The sequence below is a fragment of the Bos grunniens genome, chromosome 9 (genome assembly GCF_055505025.1).
Source record: "Bos grunniens cultivar Pamir isolate PY7600 chromosome 9, Bosgru_T2T1.0, whole genome shotgun sequence".
Taxonomy (NCBI): Eukaryota; Metazoa; Chordata; class Mammalia; order Artiodactyla; family Bovidae; genus Bos; species Bos grunniens.
The window spans coordinates 88,923,838-88,938,814 of record NC_141173.1 but is presented as its reverse complement, the minus strand read 5'-3'; the positions used below and the strand labels follow the sequence as shown (position 1 = coordinate 88,938,814).

At 47.0% G+C, this 14,977-nt stretch overlaps 1 protein-coding gene across 1 annotated transcript in view; it reads right to left on the bottom strand.

The window, feature by feature from the left end:
• Positions 1-3,160, bottom strand: part of MTHFD1L (methylenetetrahydrofolate dehydrogenase (NADP+ dependent) 1 like) — a 181,649-nt gene extending 178,489 nt beyond the window's left edge. The window contains exon 1 of the mRNA XM_086318320.1: positions 2,654-3,160. Coding sequence (XP_086174446.1) covers positions 2,654-2,874 — 221 coding nt within the window. The 5' untranslated portion in view covers positions 2,875-3,160. The remainder of the gene's footprint in view (positions 1-2,653) is intronic.
• Between the last annotated feature and the right edge of the window lie 11,817 nt (positions 3,161-14,977).

Sequence of the window (14,977 nt, the reverse complement as noted above, 5' to 3'; positions counted from 1 at the left end):
CAACACTGAAAACATGCCTTCCAAAAGCACTTTCCCCAGAAAACACCTGCAGTTCCTGCTGCTGCTAAGTCACTTCAGTCGTGTCTGACTCTGTGTGACCCCATAGACAGCAGCCCACCAGGCTCCCCCGTCCCTGGGATTCTCCAGGAAGGAACACTGGAGTGGGCTGCCATTTCCTTCTCCAATGCATGAAAATGAAGAGTGAAAGGGAAGCTGCTCAGTCGTGTCCGACCCTCAGCGACCCCATGGACTGCAGCCTACCAGGCTCCTCCGTCCATGGGATTTTCCAGGCAAGAGTCTTACCATTCCAATAAATGAAGGGCATGTGGCTACAGAAGCTCAGATCTGTCACCACCCAGCTCCTTGAGTCAAAATCCCCCACAACTTGTTACATGTGTAATGTATCATTCTTTGGGGTTACTCATTATTCCTACAGAGCCAAACAAAGCAAACAAGGAGTTACCAGGTTCAATAAGTCTAAAAAGTGGCATAAATGTTTCTAATCAATATTTTTTTTTTTTGCCCTGTTGAGAAAAGTTGTCATGTCAACTTCTAGTTGGAAGGAGATTTTTGCCTCCCATACTGTCTTCAGATTCTTACCTTGAAATCAAAACCCCCTAAAACCTCTTATTCAATTTATGATTAATCTATCTAAAATTTTTGTCCAGTTTCCTGTGCCCTGTGACTTTAATTCTGTGCTAAATAAACAACAATCAACAGAGCCAGATGACTAAAATTGTTATTGGTAATCTCATTAATGTGCTAAAACTGCTATCATAAAAATAAATAAAATTACTACCACAGATCTCATTAACTATACACTCAGGAGATGAGCTAACAGACTCCGACTCAAGGACCAGCCAGCCAGAGAAGCATAAACCAAAGACATGGCAACTGCCAAAGCTACAATTAAGAAATGAAATGTCACAGAAACGTCACAAGATAACTAATTCCAGCCTTTCAGTTCTTCCCCTTAAAAAAACAAACAAACAAACAAAAGGCTAACTCAGAGACCAAGCTGGAGTGGATCTGAGGCTTGTCCTGGACTCGCCTGCTTGGTAACCTACAACAAACCTTGTACTTGCCTACATCACAACCCCATGTCCAGTAGATTGGCTTTGCTGCACATTCGGCCAGCATTTCCAGTTAGGTTTGGTAACAACCCCTTAAGGTGAGCTCATTGCTTAAAACCTAACGACAGGAAGAGATTAAACTTCAACTTTCAGAGAGACAGGGTAAGCTAAACAAAAGGGTCCTTGGAGTCTCAGGCCACCTCAATAAGTGCTTTGCTGCTGCTGCTAAGTTGCTTCAGTCGTGTCCGACTCTGTGCGACCCCAAAGACGGCAGCCCACTAGGCTCCCCCGTCCCTGGGATTCTCCAGGCAAGAATACTGGAGTGGGTTGCCATTTCCTTCTCCAATGCATGAAAGTGAAAAGTGAAAGTGAAGTCGTTCAGCCGTGGCGGACTCCTAGGGACCCCATGGACTGCAGCCTACCAGGCTCCTCGGTCCATGGGATTTTCCAGGCAAGGGTACTGGAGCCGGGTGCCATTGCCTTCTCCGAAGAAGTGCTTTGGAAACAGGCATATCCATTCTCAAAATGAAGGACAGAAGCAAAACAGAAGAGGATGTCTATGGATGGAGGCGAACAGCTTGCTGACTGGCATCCTGGACCCCAGGAACGTCCGGAGCGCTTTGCTCTACACCGTCTGGGTCCCCAGCTAACAGACTTCTCCAGACAGAAGACTAAAGACTTCCCCTTTCTCCCACCGAAGGGTGAAGAGGAGCGGCTAGGAAGTGTGTGAGGGATCGGGGCGGGGCGGGGGGAGGTGGATGGAGGGGGACCCACGAACATCTCCTTTGGCAACAAGTTGCGCTGGGGATGCCGTGCCCACGGTGCAGCGACGCCTGAAACCAGACGGCCCCGACTTCGACCGCCTCCAGTGAGTCAACGGGTGCACCAGGCCGCAGTCCTCCCAGGCGCCGGAGGCTGCGGTGATGAGCGTGGACTTCAACGGCAGTCACAGTTCACCGCGCCCAGACAGCGTCCGGAAGGCGGAGCCGCTGCGCTGTTGGGCGCTGACCGCCGGGCCCTGGCTGCGGCCCCCTACTCCCCCAATCCTAGCCCCGCAACGGTCCAGCCCCCGACTCAGGATCCGACCGGCTGAAGGGCGGAGCAGAAGGTGGAGCAGGCGCCCCCCCTCCTCGGGGGCTCCCACCCTCGCCGCACCGCCCCTTTCCTGCCCAGGCCGCGCCCCGCGCGGTTGCATCAGAGCCGGCGGCCGGAGGCGCACGTGGAGCGCGGCACGCGGTCTGGGCTGCGCAGTACCCGCTGGGGAGGTCCATGCCCTCCGGATCCCCCGCCCCCGGACCTTGGCCGGCCCGGGGAATCGTTCTCGCGCTGGCCCAGCCCATTCTCTGGATGCCCGCGCTACCCGCCAACCGCTCCGCCCCCCAAACCCCGACCAGCCGCCATCACCCCGAAAAGTTGGCACCAAACACTACAGCCCATGCTCAGCGAACCTCCACGGAGGTTCCCGGGGGTCGGCCGAGATTCGAGCGCTGCAGCCGCCCCGCCTCCTGGATTCCTCCTAACCTCCCCCAACCCCCCGCCACTGCCAGGAACCTGGGCGACGGCGAGCGCCGGACACTCACCGGACGATCGAGTCCCGAGCTGGGGGCGCCGGGCTGCCCGGGCCCCGGCTGCTCCCGGCCTGGGTATCCCGCAGCCGCTGTTGCCCGAGGAGACCCTCCCCGCCGCCACATCCGCTGCCCCTGCCGCTGCTGGCGCGACAAAGAGATGGGAGGCGGCGCGGCGAGCCGGGGTGCTGCGGGCGCGCGAGCCGGCGCAGGACGAACGGCAGGCGCGCGCTCATGGAGAGGCGCGAGCAGTGGCGGCGGCGAGAATCGGAGGCCGCGCGGGTCCTCCCGCGACGCGGAGATGCGGATGCAGATCTCGGAGAGGCAGCGGCTCACGTCTCTGCCGGGGGTGGCTGGGCGGGGCGGTAGCGGGCCAGAGGCTGGAAGTACCTGGCTTGCCTTCCTGGGCGAACGGGAGCCCCTAGGGGGCACTGCGCTCGGTGGCCGTGACGTGGGGAAGGCGGAGGCCGGCGGGGCGCGAGGCTGCTGTTCGACTTGCCTGGCTTTCTGGCACTTTCTAGTCGTAGGCGAAATTTGATTAGGGATGAAAATCAGAGGAGGGTGGGGCGTGAGGATGGGCGTCCCTCCCTGCCTGGAGACCGTACGTTCTTCCTCCGCCTAGGATGCAGATAAGATCCTGCCCGCGGGTGGCAGTTTGCTTCGTAGGAGGGCAGTTGGTTTAGATGCTGATTGTATTTATCAGGCTGGAGACCAGTGAAGGGTGTGTGGGCCTTGGAGTTCACAACGTGACTTTGCAGCCTTAGGCAGGTGACAACCTCTGAGAAGCTTAACTGCCTCAAAATGAGACTGTGTTTAAAATCTTATAAATACCAGGTAAAAGAGGAATAAAGGGACAAGTTATGAACCCTGGTTTTTCCAGCAGCTAAAGTCTGTAGGAGATGCTGGAGAGACACGGCATTTAGTCCTAAAAAAAGGTTAATGTGTTTTGCCCTGATTTTCAACCTGGAGAAAGTTGGGATCCAGAAAGATCAGTTTGGTTTGCAGGCCTTCAGTGATCATGTCTTAATCTTATACTGCTATCTATATTTTCTTTATTGCAAGGCTGACTGCCACGTTTGACATGTGAGGGGTATAGCAATAGCTTTTTGTTTGTTTAGTCGCTAGTGTCAACTCTGCAACCCTAGGGCTGTAGCACACCAGGCTCCTCTGTCCATGGGATTTTCCACCTAGTATACTGGAGTGGGTTGCCATTTCCTTCTCCAGGGCATCTTCTGGAACCAGGGATCAAACCCACATTGACAGACAGATTGTTTATCACTGAGCTACCTGGGGAGCCCACAGCAATAGCTAACATTTCACAAACCTGTGAGGTGGGTATTACCACCTTTTTACACAAGCGGAAACAAAATCATAGAAGTTGTGTCTTGTACAAGTATTACCAAACTAAACCTGGGTCCACTCGCAGGGGCGCATTAAAGCCAACCTGTTGAGATCAGGTTGTGATGAGGGAAAAGTGCAAGGGTTTATGCAGGTGCCAAACAAGGAGAACTGGCAGCTATTGGTGCAAAAGATTCAAATTCCCCAGTAGTTTTCAGGGAAAGGTTTTTAAAGACAGGGTGAGGATGAGGGTTTCAAATGCATGATCAGCTCGTGGACATTCGTCTGATCGATTGGTGGTGAGGTAATTCTGAGTCAATATCATCAACCCACTGGTTCAACTGGTCCGGGGTCTATGTTCTTGTGGGCAACATACAATTAACTGCTTTGATCTAGTGGGGGTTTCACTCTCCGTAGAACAGCTCAAAGGGTATGTCTCAATATTATCTATAGCCCTTGAGGAGGAACAAAATGTCCTTGACTTTGTCTAAGGACTAAACTATTAATAATTATTTTGGTCTTACTTGGCTGTTTTGCTTTGTTTCTGCACTTTCTTACTTCTCTGATTAAGTTTATTCTTTGGAACTTGGGGAAAGTCTGGGTGGCTAAAGTTTTTCTACAAACAAGAGGCAGGTGGAGGGCATGGGGGTGGTGGGGGGTGGTCTCTTCCTATGGTCTGTTCAGGAATGCACCATAGCGTCCTGCTTCGTTACGCAAACATATAAACATCGGAAAGGAGACCTGAATGGCCTGTTCAGCAACTGTCCTGATAATCTTGGGCAAGTCTTAAAACCCTCAGAGGCTTATGTGTCTCATTATAAATAGCGGACCAATCATTTAATGGAAATAGCAGTGAAAGAACCTATGGTGGTTTTTTTAAACCAGCTGCCCCAAAACACCACTTAAAGATTCACACAAAGTTAGCCTGGAAAAGGATCTGGAAAATTATCCTGTCCTTTATTTTATTGATGAGGCGACTGTGACCCAAAAGAACCAAAGAATGACCCAAGGTCAAACAACCTATCAGGACACTGCAAACCAGAACAAGTCCTCCAGATACTGACAATACCACTAGACAATGCTGTTGCTATAGCTGAAGAAACACAATCAAAGTCACCACGTCATAACTCACATTGTCCATAGAAACACAGGCTGCCCTGGTGGCTCAGATGGTAAAACGTGAAAGCGAAAATCACTCAGTTGTGTCTAACTCTTTGCGACCCCATGCACCATATAGTCCGTGGACTTCTCCAGGCTGGAATACTGGAGTGGGTAGCTGTTCCCTTCTTCAGGGGATCTTCCCCACCTAGGGATTGAACCCAGGTCTCCAACGTTGCAGGCATATTCTTTACCAGGAGGTAAAAAATCCGCTTGCAGTGCAGGAGATGTGGGTTTGATCCTTGGGTGGGAAAGATCCCCTGGAGAAGGAAATGGCAACGCACTCCAGTATTCTTGCCTGGAGAATCCCACGGGCAGAGGAGCCTGGTGGGCTACAGTCCATGGGATCACAGACTTGTACATGACCGAGCGACTTAACACTTTCATTTAATGGACATTCACTGGACGCTGCTGAACATGGGTCACTGGCCAGAAAACGAAAATCACCCAGTTCACAGGGAATTTATGGGAATTCTCTGTACCTGAAACTGTCCTTAAAAAGAAAAAAGCTTTTTTTTGAAACTTATCTAATCTACCCTCAGGAGTTTCCAACAGTAACTCCACAACTGTGGTGACAGTTTACCAGGCCATCTGATGAGCGCTGACTACAGTGATATTGACAAAGACTGTGAACTGTCTTTGTCTTCGTGAGACCGCATATTGTACAATCTTGTTTATAGGAAATGTCCAGGATAGACAAATCTATAGAGACATAAAATGCCAGGGTTTGCTTACGGCTGAGGGCAGGGGAAATGGAGGAACTGGAGGTGAGAGCTGATGGGGACAGGGTTGTTTTCTGAGAAAATGAAAGTGAAATGCGTCGCTGTTTCTGGAGGAGAATCAAGAGAAAACACGAGAGGATCTGAAGCTGGAAATGAACGTGTTTTTCCAATATATGTACTATTATTTATAATGTATATATAGAAAAACCTAAAGGAAAAAATAAAATCACCCACAATACTGTCGCCAAGTCATAACTGTTAATTTTAATCTCTTAATTTTATTTGAAATTGTTTTATAAAATTGCAACCATAGACCTCTTCTTCACTTGGTGTATTTGTTTTCATGAAATTGGGAAAGGATAATATTCGAAATCATGACCTCTAATGGTTATATATTATAACCTATTTTGTGGATAGACCATAATTTATTTTACCTTTTCCTCACATTGTTTGTATTGTTTCCAGTTCTGATGTGAGAAATAACATTCTTTAATTTGCTGTTCCATAGCTGTGCGTTGAAGGCTTTCTATGTGTCAGGGGAGGGGTGGGAAGGTGAATTGGGGTCACACCTGTGATGGCAATATTTACCCATCTTCCTTTGCAGATGCAGTTCTCAGAAAATTTATAGCTGCTGAAAATGTTAAGTGGAAAAGAAACAGCACAGGGAAGTGGAGGATAAACAGCATAGCCACATCTTCAAAGAAAAAGGCAACCCTCCTGATCATATTGAATTGCAGTTTTTGAACTGCATGGTTCGGCATGGCACAGCAGGTCCCAAAGACGACTTCCCAGCACTTAATGAAATTTCTATATGGAAGAAAAATTTGAATAGAGAAGAACAAGTTAAAACCAGTACGCCTAAGCTAAACTGATTGGGAACGGTGAGCCAAAAAACTTAACTTGTTACTGTAATCCCTAATACAGAAACGACTCTGGCCATATATTGTGCTACAAAGCCGCCTTGAGGAAGGCACTTTGGAGAATGTTTTCAGTCATCACCAAAACCATATGATGATCCATACCTTTAAAGTGATACTTTCTATCTTTAAATTAGATCTCACGTTAAAGTATAATAATAAAGTTTACCTAGAGGCGGAGGAGCCTGGTGGGCTGCCGTCTATGGGGTTGCACAGAGTCGGACACGACTGACGCGACTTAGCGGCAGCAGAGGCCTTATAGGCTTTTTTTTTTTTTTTTAAACTGTATTAAAGTTATACTTTCTAATCTTAAAAAATTTTAAGTGTTTGACACTGTACTCAGGTCTGTCTCATAAAATGATTAACTGTGATCTTAGATATAATTTTTAAAAATCACTTTAAGGTCTAGAACAACAAATGCCAGGGCTGATCAAGCCAGTTAATGTATTTTACTCAACCTCTTCAAATCCTCATTGGGGTGACCATGGAGGCCTCTGTCCTCTGCTCACCTTTAACTCTTCTCCAGCCCCACCCTGAAGTCAACAGGAAGGCCTGAGTGTAAGGTGCTTACCTTTCAGATGAGAGCTATTTGGGTTCTTATATACTCAATTTGGCTTCCTAGGAGGCTCAGAGGTAGAGAATCCACCTGCCAATGCAGGAGATGCAAGCTCAATCACTGAGGCAGGAAGATCCCCTGGAGAAGGAAATGGCAATCCACTCCAGTATTGTTGCCTACAAAATTCCATGGGCAGAGGAGCTTGACAGGCTACAGTCCATGGGGTCCCAAAGAGTGGGACATGACTGAGCAGCTGAGAATGCTTGCATGCATAAAAACTGACCACCCCGATTGCCTGGGGCCTCTCTTGCCTTCTGAGATGGCCCACACCCAGAGTGTTTCCTCCCTGAATAAACTTTCTTTCACTTTACTATGGGTTGATTTTGAATTCTCTTCTGCACAAAGCCAAGAACTCCCTTTTGGCGGCTGTCCCAGAGACTCAGACATGATTTGGGATGTGACCATCCTTTTTCTCACCCCACTCTCTTTCCTGTAACACTTTGTAATTACATTTGCACATAGATCAAACAAACTTTATTTCCAATAGGGAATATATATGTATGGTTAATATAATATTTATGTCTCCCTCCAGGGCAGAAGACAGATAATGTTTGCTGTCCACAGAGTTAATATAACGCCTCCCTCCAGGCGTTTGACCCCTCCAGGGTCAAAGATTGGGCAAGTTGGCCAGTAAGTCTTTAAGATAAAGGATTCCTAAATCCAGTATTCCTAGAGTGAATGTTCCTATACCAGCCTCTATCCTAGAGTGAAGGAATCAACACTTAATAAGATAGACACAAGCTCAGGTGTCAGTTTACTGTGCGTCAGATCAGATCAGTCCCTCAGTCGTGTCCGACTCTTTGCGACCCCATGAATCACAGCACGCCAGGCTTCCCAGTACATCACCAACTCCCGGAGTTCACTCAGACTCACATCCATTGAGTCAGTCATGCCATCCAGCCATCTCATCCTCTGTCGTCCCCTTCTCCTCCTGCCCCCAATCCCTCCCAGCATCATAGTCTTTTCCAATGAGTCAACTCTTCGCATAAGGTGGCCAAAGTACTGGAGTTTCAGCTTTAGCATCATTCCCTCCAAAGAAATCCCAGGGCTGATCTCCTTCAGAATGGACTGGTTGGATCTCCTTGCAGTCCAAGGGACTCTCAAGAGTCTTGTCCAACACCACAGTTCAAAAGCATCAATTCTTCGGTGCTCAGCCTTCTTCACAGTCCAACTCTCACATCCATACATGATCACAGGAAAAACCATAGCCTTGACTAGACGAACCTTTGTTGGCAAAGTAATGTCTCTGCTTTTGAATATGCTATCTAGGTTGGTCATAACTTTCCTTCCAAGGAGTAAGCGTCTTTTAATTTCATGGCTGCAGTCACCATCTGCAGTGATTTTGGAGCCCAGAAAAATAAAGTCTGACACTGTTTCCACTGTTTCCCCATCTATTTCCCATGAAGTGATGGGACCAGATGCCATGATCTTCATTTTCTGAATGTTGAGCTTTAAGCCAACTTTTTCACTCTCCACTTTCACTTTCATCAAGAGGCTTTTGAGTTCCTCTTCACTTTCTGCCATGAGGGTGGTGTCATCTGCATATCTGAGGTTATTGATATTTCTCCCGGCAATCTTGATTCCAGCTTGTGTTTCTTCCAGTCCAGAGTTTCTCATGATGTACTCTGCATATAAGTTAAATAAGCAGGGTGACAATATACAGCCTTGACGTACTCCTTTTCCTATTTGGAACCAGTCTGTTGTTCCATGTCCAGTTCTAACTGTTGCTTCCTGACCTGCATACAAATTTCTCAAGAGGCAGATCAGGTGGTCTGTTATTCCCATCTCTTTCAGAATTTTCCACAGTTTGTTGTGATCCACGCAGTCAAAGTCTTTGACATAGTCAATAAAGCAGAAGTAGATGTTTTTCTGGAACTCTCTTGCTTTTTCCATGATCCACCAGATGTTGGCAATTTGATCTCTGGTTCCTCTGCCTTTTCTAAAACCAGCTTGAACATCTGGAAGTTCACGGTTCACATATTGCTGAAGCCTGGCTTGGAGAATTTTGAGCATTACTTTACTAGCATGTGAGATGAGTGCAATTGTGCGGTAGTTTGAGCATTCTTTGGCATTGCCTTTCTTTGGGATTGGAATGAAAACTGACCTTTTCCAGTCCTGTGGCCACTGATGAGTTTTCCAAATTTGCTGGCATATTGAGTGCAGCACTTTCACAGCATCATCTTTCAGGATTTGAAATGGCTCAACTGGAATTCCATCACCTCCACTAGCTTTGTTTGTAGTGATGCTTTCTAAGGCCCACTTGACTTCACATTCCGGATGTTTGGCTCTAGGTCAGTGATCACACCATCGTGATTATCTTGGTCGTGAAGATCTTTTTTGTACAGTTCTGTGTATTCTTGCCACCTCTTCTTAATATCTTCTGTTTCTGTTAGGTCCATACCATTTCTGTCCTTTATCGAGCCCATCTTTGCATGAAATGTTCCTTTGGTATCTCTGATTTTCTTGAAGAGATCCCTAATCTTTCCCATTCTGTTGTTTTCCTCTATTTCTTTGCATTGATCGCTGAAGAAGGCTTTCTTATCTCTTCTTGCTATTCTTTGGAACTCTGCATTCAGATGTTTATATCTTTCTTTTTCTCCTTTGCTTTTCACTTCTCTTCTTTTCACAGCTATTTGTAAGGTCTCCCCAGACAGCCATTTTGCTTTTTTGCATTTCTTTTCCATGGGGATGGTCTTGATCCCTGTCTCCTGTACAATGTCATGAACCTCATTCCATAGTTCATCAGGCACTCTATCAGATCTAGGCCCTTAAATCTATTTCTCACTTCCACTGTATAATCATAAGGGATTTGATTTAGGTCATACCTGAATGGTCTAGTGGTTTTCCCTACTTTCTTCAATTTCAGTCTGAATTTGGCAATAAGGAGTTCATGGTCTGAGCCACAGTCAGCTCCTGGTCTTGTTTTTGCTGACTGTATAGAGCTTCTCCATCTTTGGCTGCAAAGAATATAATCAATCTGATTTCGGTGTTGACCATCTGGTGATGTCCATGTATAGAGTCTTCTCTTGTGTTGTTGGAAGAGGGTGTTTGTTATGACCAGTGCATTTTCTTGGCAAAACTCTATTAGTCTTTGCCCTGCTTCTTTCCATATTCCAAGTCTAAATTTGCCTGTTACTCCAGGTGTTTCTTGACTTCCTACTTTTGCATTCCAGTCCCCTATAATGAAAAGGACATCTTTTTTGGATGTTAGTTCTAAAAGGTCTTGTAGGTCTTCATAGAACCGTTCAACTTCAGCTTCTTCAGCATTACTGGTTGGGGCATAGACTTGGATTACTGTGATATTGAATGGTTTGCCATGGAAACGAATAGAGATCATTCTCTCGTTTTTGAGATTGCATCCAAGTACTGCATTTCGGACTCTTTTGTTGACCATGATGGCCACTCCATTTCTTCTGAGGGATTCCTGCCCGCAGTAGTTACTGTGCGTAACTGACACAAAAAAACAGGCATGTTGATGGAAAGCTATAAAGCGTGAAGGTTTAGTGTTATAAATGTTAAGAAGAGGCACCTTCCCAGACCTGGAGAGTCATAAGAAGCTTCCGTCAGATCAACTGGAACCTAAAGGATGATGATGTTAACCTTTTCTGACTTCAGTCAACTAAAGCTTGGACTGTGTCAACCTTTACCCAAATTTTATGCCGAGTTATCCCGCCCAAACCCCTCCATAAATAGGCATGTACCCTTAAAATGTTCCTCAGCTTTGCTGTTGGGGAGACACTGCTTTGGGAAACATCTCCAGTGTTCTCCTTACTTGCTGCAAGCACTAAATCCTTCTCCCCATTTTTGGCCTGGTTGTGTTTTTGGACTTGACAGACACCAAGAGGCAAACCAATGTTGAGGGTGATAATATGATTGCTCTGAGACAGTCTCTGTGGGTCTCCTGCGTTTTGCATCTCTGTCTTATGTCAGTCTTGTTCTAGGCTACTGTGGCAAGGATATTTGTAGAGTAAACAACCTAGGAAGATAGTGTCTCCCTCCAGAGCAGAAGGCAAATATGTTTTCTGCCTCCAGAGTTAATATAACACCTCCCTCCAGGGTCAAAGATTGGGAAAGTTGGCCAGTAAGTCTTTAAGATAAAGTGAAAGTGAAGTCGCTCAGTCGTGTCCGACTCTTTGCGGCCCCATGGACTGTAGCCTATAAGGCTCCTCCGTCCGTGGGATTTTCCAGGCAAGAGTGCTGGAGTGGATTGCCATTTTCTTCTCCAGGGGATCTTCCCGACCCAGGAATTGAACCCGGGTCTCCCGCATTGCGGGCAGACGCTTTACCGTCTGAGCCACCAGGGACTGGGCAAGTCTTTAAGATAAAGGATTCCTAAATCCGGTATTTCTCAGCTGTGGAGATGTTAGATGGGTAGGCATGCATTGTGTCAGAGAGCTTTAACCAAGGAAGTCAATGGGAGACCCAGAGCAGCTATCTCAGTCCTAGAGACAGCAAGCAAAAATTTGCAAACTACCTCTTCAGGCTTCAGCACAAAGCAAAGTTTATTAAAGCATAGATACACTCTCAGAGGGAGATCCGGCTGTTTATGTAAAGTGAGACCAGCCCTCCCATACCGGCTTAAGTATGTTTATACGGAGTTATTCTGCCAGGAGGCAGAATGCACTTATGGGTGAGTGACAGGTCATGGGTGAGTGACAGGGAGAGGAGGTGGGGTGCCATCATGGGTGATGATTGCTGTTTGACCGACTGTCCCAAGTTCTGTAGCAAGTTCATTATTGCATATGCCCCTACTCTTGGTTCACTAAGAGAAACCGACCTAAGGGAGGGCAAAACCACATGTAGATTTTATTATGATGTTGGTAGAATGAGTTTGTGTTTACTAGAGTTTATATGGGACTTCCCTTGTGGCTCACCTGGTAAAGAATCCGCCTGCAATGCGGGCGACCTGGGCTCGATCCAGAGTGTATATGGGGCTATCCAGGTAGCGCAATGCTAAAGAATCTGCTTGCCAATGCAGGAGATGCAAGAGACGCAAGTTCAATTCCTGGATCGGAAAGATTCCCCTGGAGTAGGAAATGGCAACCCACTCCTGGAGTAGGAAATGGCAGCCCACTCCAGTATGCTTGCCTGGAGAATCCTATGGACAGAAGTGCCTGGCAGGCTGCAGTTCATGGGGTCACAAAGAGTTAAACATGACTGAGAACACACACACACAAACACACACACACACACACACACACACACACACACAGCATGTGCAGCCCAGGAACGTTCTCTCCTGTTTCTGTGCTCCATCTTTATCAAGATAAATTGCCCACCAGCTGATCACAGTTTCCGTTGTCCTGGGTGAGGACAGGGGAGGGTCTCCAAGGTGGGGACTAGCTGGACTGCTTCCCTCCCTTCTTTAGCCACCATCACCTCTTTGCTGCTACTATCTGGGGAGGGTCCCCAGATTGTTGGGGCTTAGCTTGATTATTCCCCTCTTGCTTTTGTTTTTTGCCTCTGTCACCTCCTTGTTGTTAATGTCTAACTACCTAACAAAACCACCCCACTGTGCATATCTGGGCAGAGCGTAGCTTGCAAATGAGAAACTCATGCTGCCTGTCCTGCTGAAAGTGGTCATGACTTCTGATGCGGAGGCAGGCTAACTTGTTAGTGTGCAAGCTGAATAAAATCCCAGATCCTCCACAGTTCTTAATCGTGATTTTTGAGCTGAATGTTGAGGACTGGGCAGGTTCTGTCCTGAATGGTAGTGGGAAGGCCATGCATGCAAAAGGAGCAGCTCCTACAAAGGCCGAGACTGATTTGAGGGCCTTTGTGCAAGATTTGATTCTGTCTGTGTTTAGAAGTATTATGCTGGCTAAGACTTAGGAGGATAGAGGTGAACAAGTCTGAAAATGGGGAAGACTGGCAAGACAACCTGATAAGAAGCTAGGTCAACATCACCATCCCTTACGTTCTGGTTGATCTGCTTCGGTGGTTGAGTGCTTCAGGCTGATCTTTACCATTGAAAGAGAACTGGCAGGCCTTACCCAACTCACATACTATCTCTGATAGTGTTACTTCTCCTGCCTAATAACAATCTGTACTTTTGTTCCCTGTTGTTTTGTGCTTGCTCAGTCGTGTCTGACCGTTTGTGACCCCTGGACTGTAGCCTGCCAGGCTCCTCTGTCCATAGGATTCTCCAGGCAAGAATACTGGAGTGGGCTGCTATTTCCTACTCCAGGGGTTCTTTTCAACCCAGGGGTCAAACTAGAGTCTTTTCTGTCTTCTGCATTGGCGGGCGGATTCTTTACCACTTTGCCGCCTGGAAAGCCCCACTTTTGTTCCCTGGAGAGCATTAATTACGGAGACCTGCTCAAGGGCAAGCATTTTGGCCGGGCTTAGATCCCAAAATGGCTTAGGCCAAAAATGGCTTCTATCAAGAAAGCCACACCTGTTTCTCTTTCTCTGGGGACACACTACCTTATCTGCTTACGTCACCACCTTTTAGGATGATACTCACCTTTAAATTCCATCCTCAGATCTCAGAGTCACCTCATCAGAATCCAGGCCCAAAGAGACTTGATCTATTTTTTTCTTTTTAAAGAAGGTGAAATTTGGATTTTTATATTAAAACTTTTTAAAATTGTGAAAACCAGATTCAGACTCCGGGTCACCAGTTTATAGCCTCTGATTTCACTAGTATATACAAGAAGGAATTTGCTTACCCGTGGTCTTGGGATGCTTGTATGGACAGCCATACCTTGCCTTGGGGTTTCCCAGGTTATGCTAGTGGTAAAGAATCTGGCTGCCAATGCGGGAGACATAAGAGGCGTGGATTCCATCCCTGGGTCGGGAAGATCCCCTGGAGGAGGGCATGGAAACCCATTCCAGTATTCTTGCCCGGAGAATCTCAGGGACAGAGGAATTTGATGGGCTCCCATCCACGGGGTCACAGAGAGTCAGACGTAGCTGAAGTGTGACTTAACACACGTGCACACCTTGCCATACAAACAGTAAGATACCTGAAGGCTTGTGTTTGCCCCATAGAGCGGATGATTTACTTGTTATCCCCACCCTGTTCTCTTACGTTTGAGCTGAATAAACATGGTTTTAGAAATAATGAAGTGAAACTGCTTGCTTCTCTTCCTTTCCTATTGTATGACGCATTGTGACTAAGCCATGGTCAGGAAAATCAAGTTTTGTTGTTTATCACAGATACACAAAGTGGGCTTTGCCCATGGGCTTGCATCACCGGGTAAAGTAGAGAAGTTTGCCTGTTGGCACTGAAAATATCTCAGCATTCTGGGCCCATCTCCTCTATCTCACCTGCCTTCAACCCCACGGCTGCCTGCTAGGCTGTTCTAGGATCTTCTTTCACCGTGAAAGCCAGTCATTAGGACAGGCACTTAGCCTAAAGGGAATTTTTCAGGCTAAATTTAATATTTGAAAAGTAATCAAAAGATATAGAAAATGGTCTGTCACAGGCTGCTGTTATAACACTTCTTTTCTTCTCTCTCTCTCTCTTTTTTGGCCACACTGAGAGGCATGTGTGATCTTATTTCTCTGACCAGGGGTCAGATCTGTGCCCCACATGCAACAGAAGCATGGAGTCCTAGCCACTGATTCACCAGGGAATGCCACC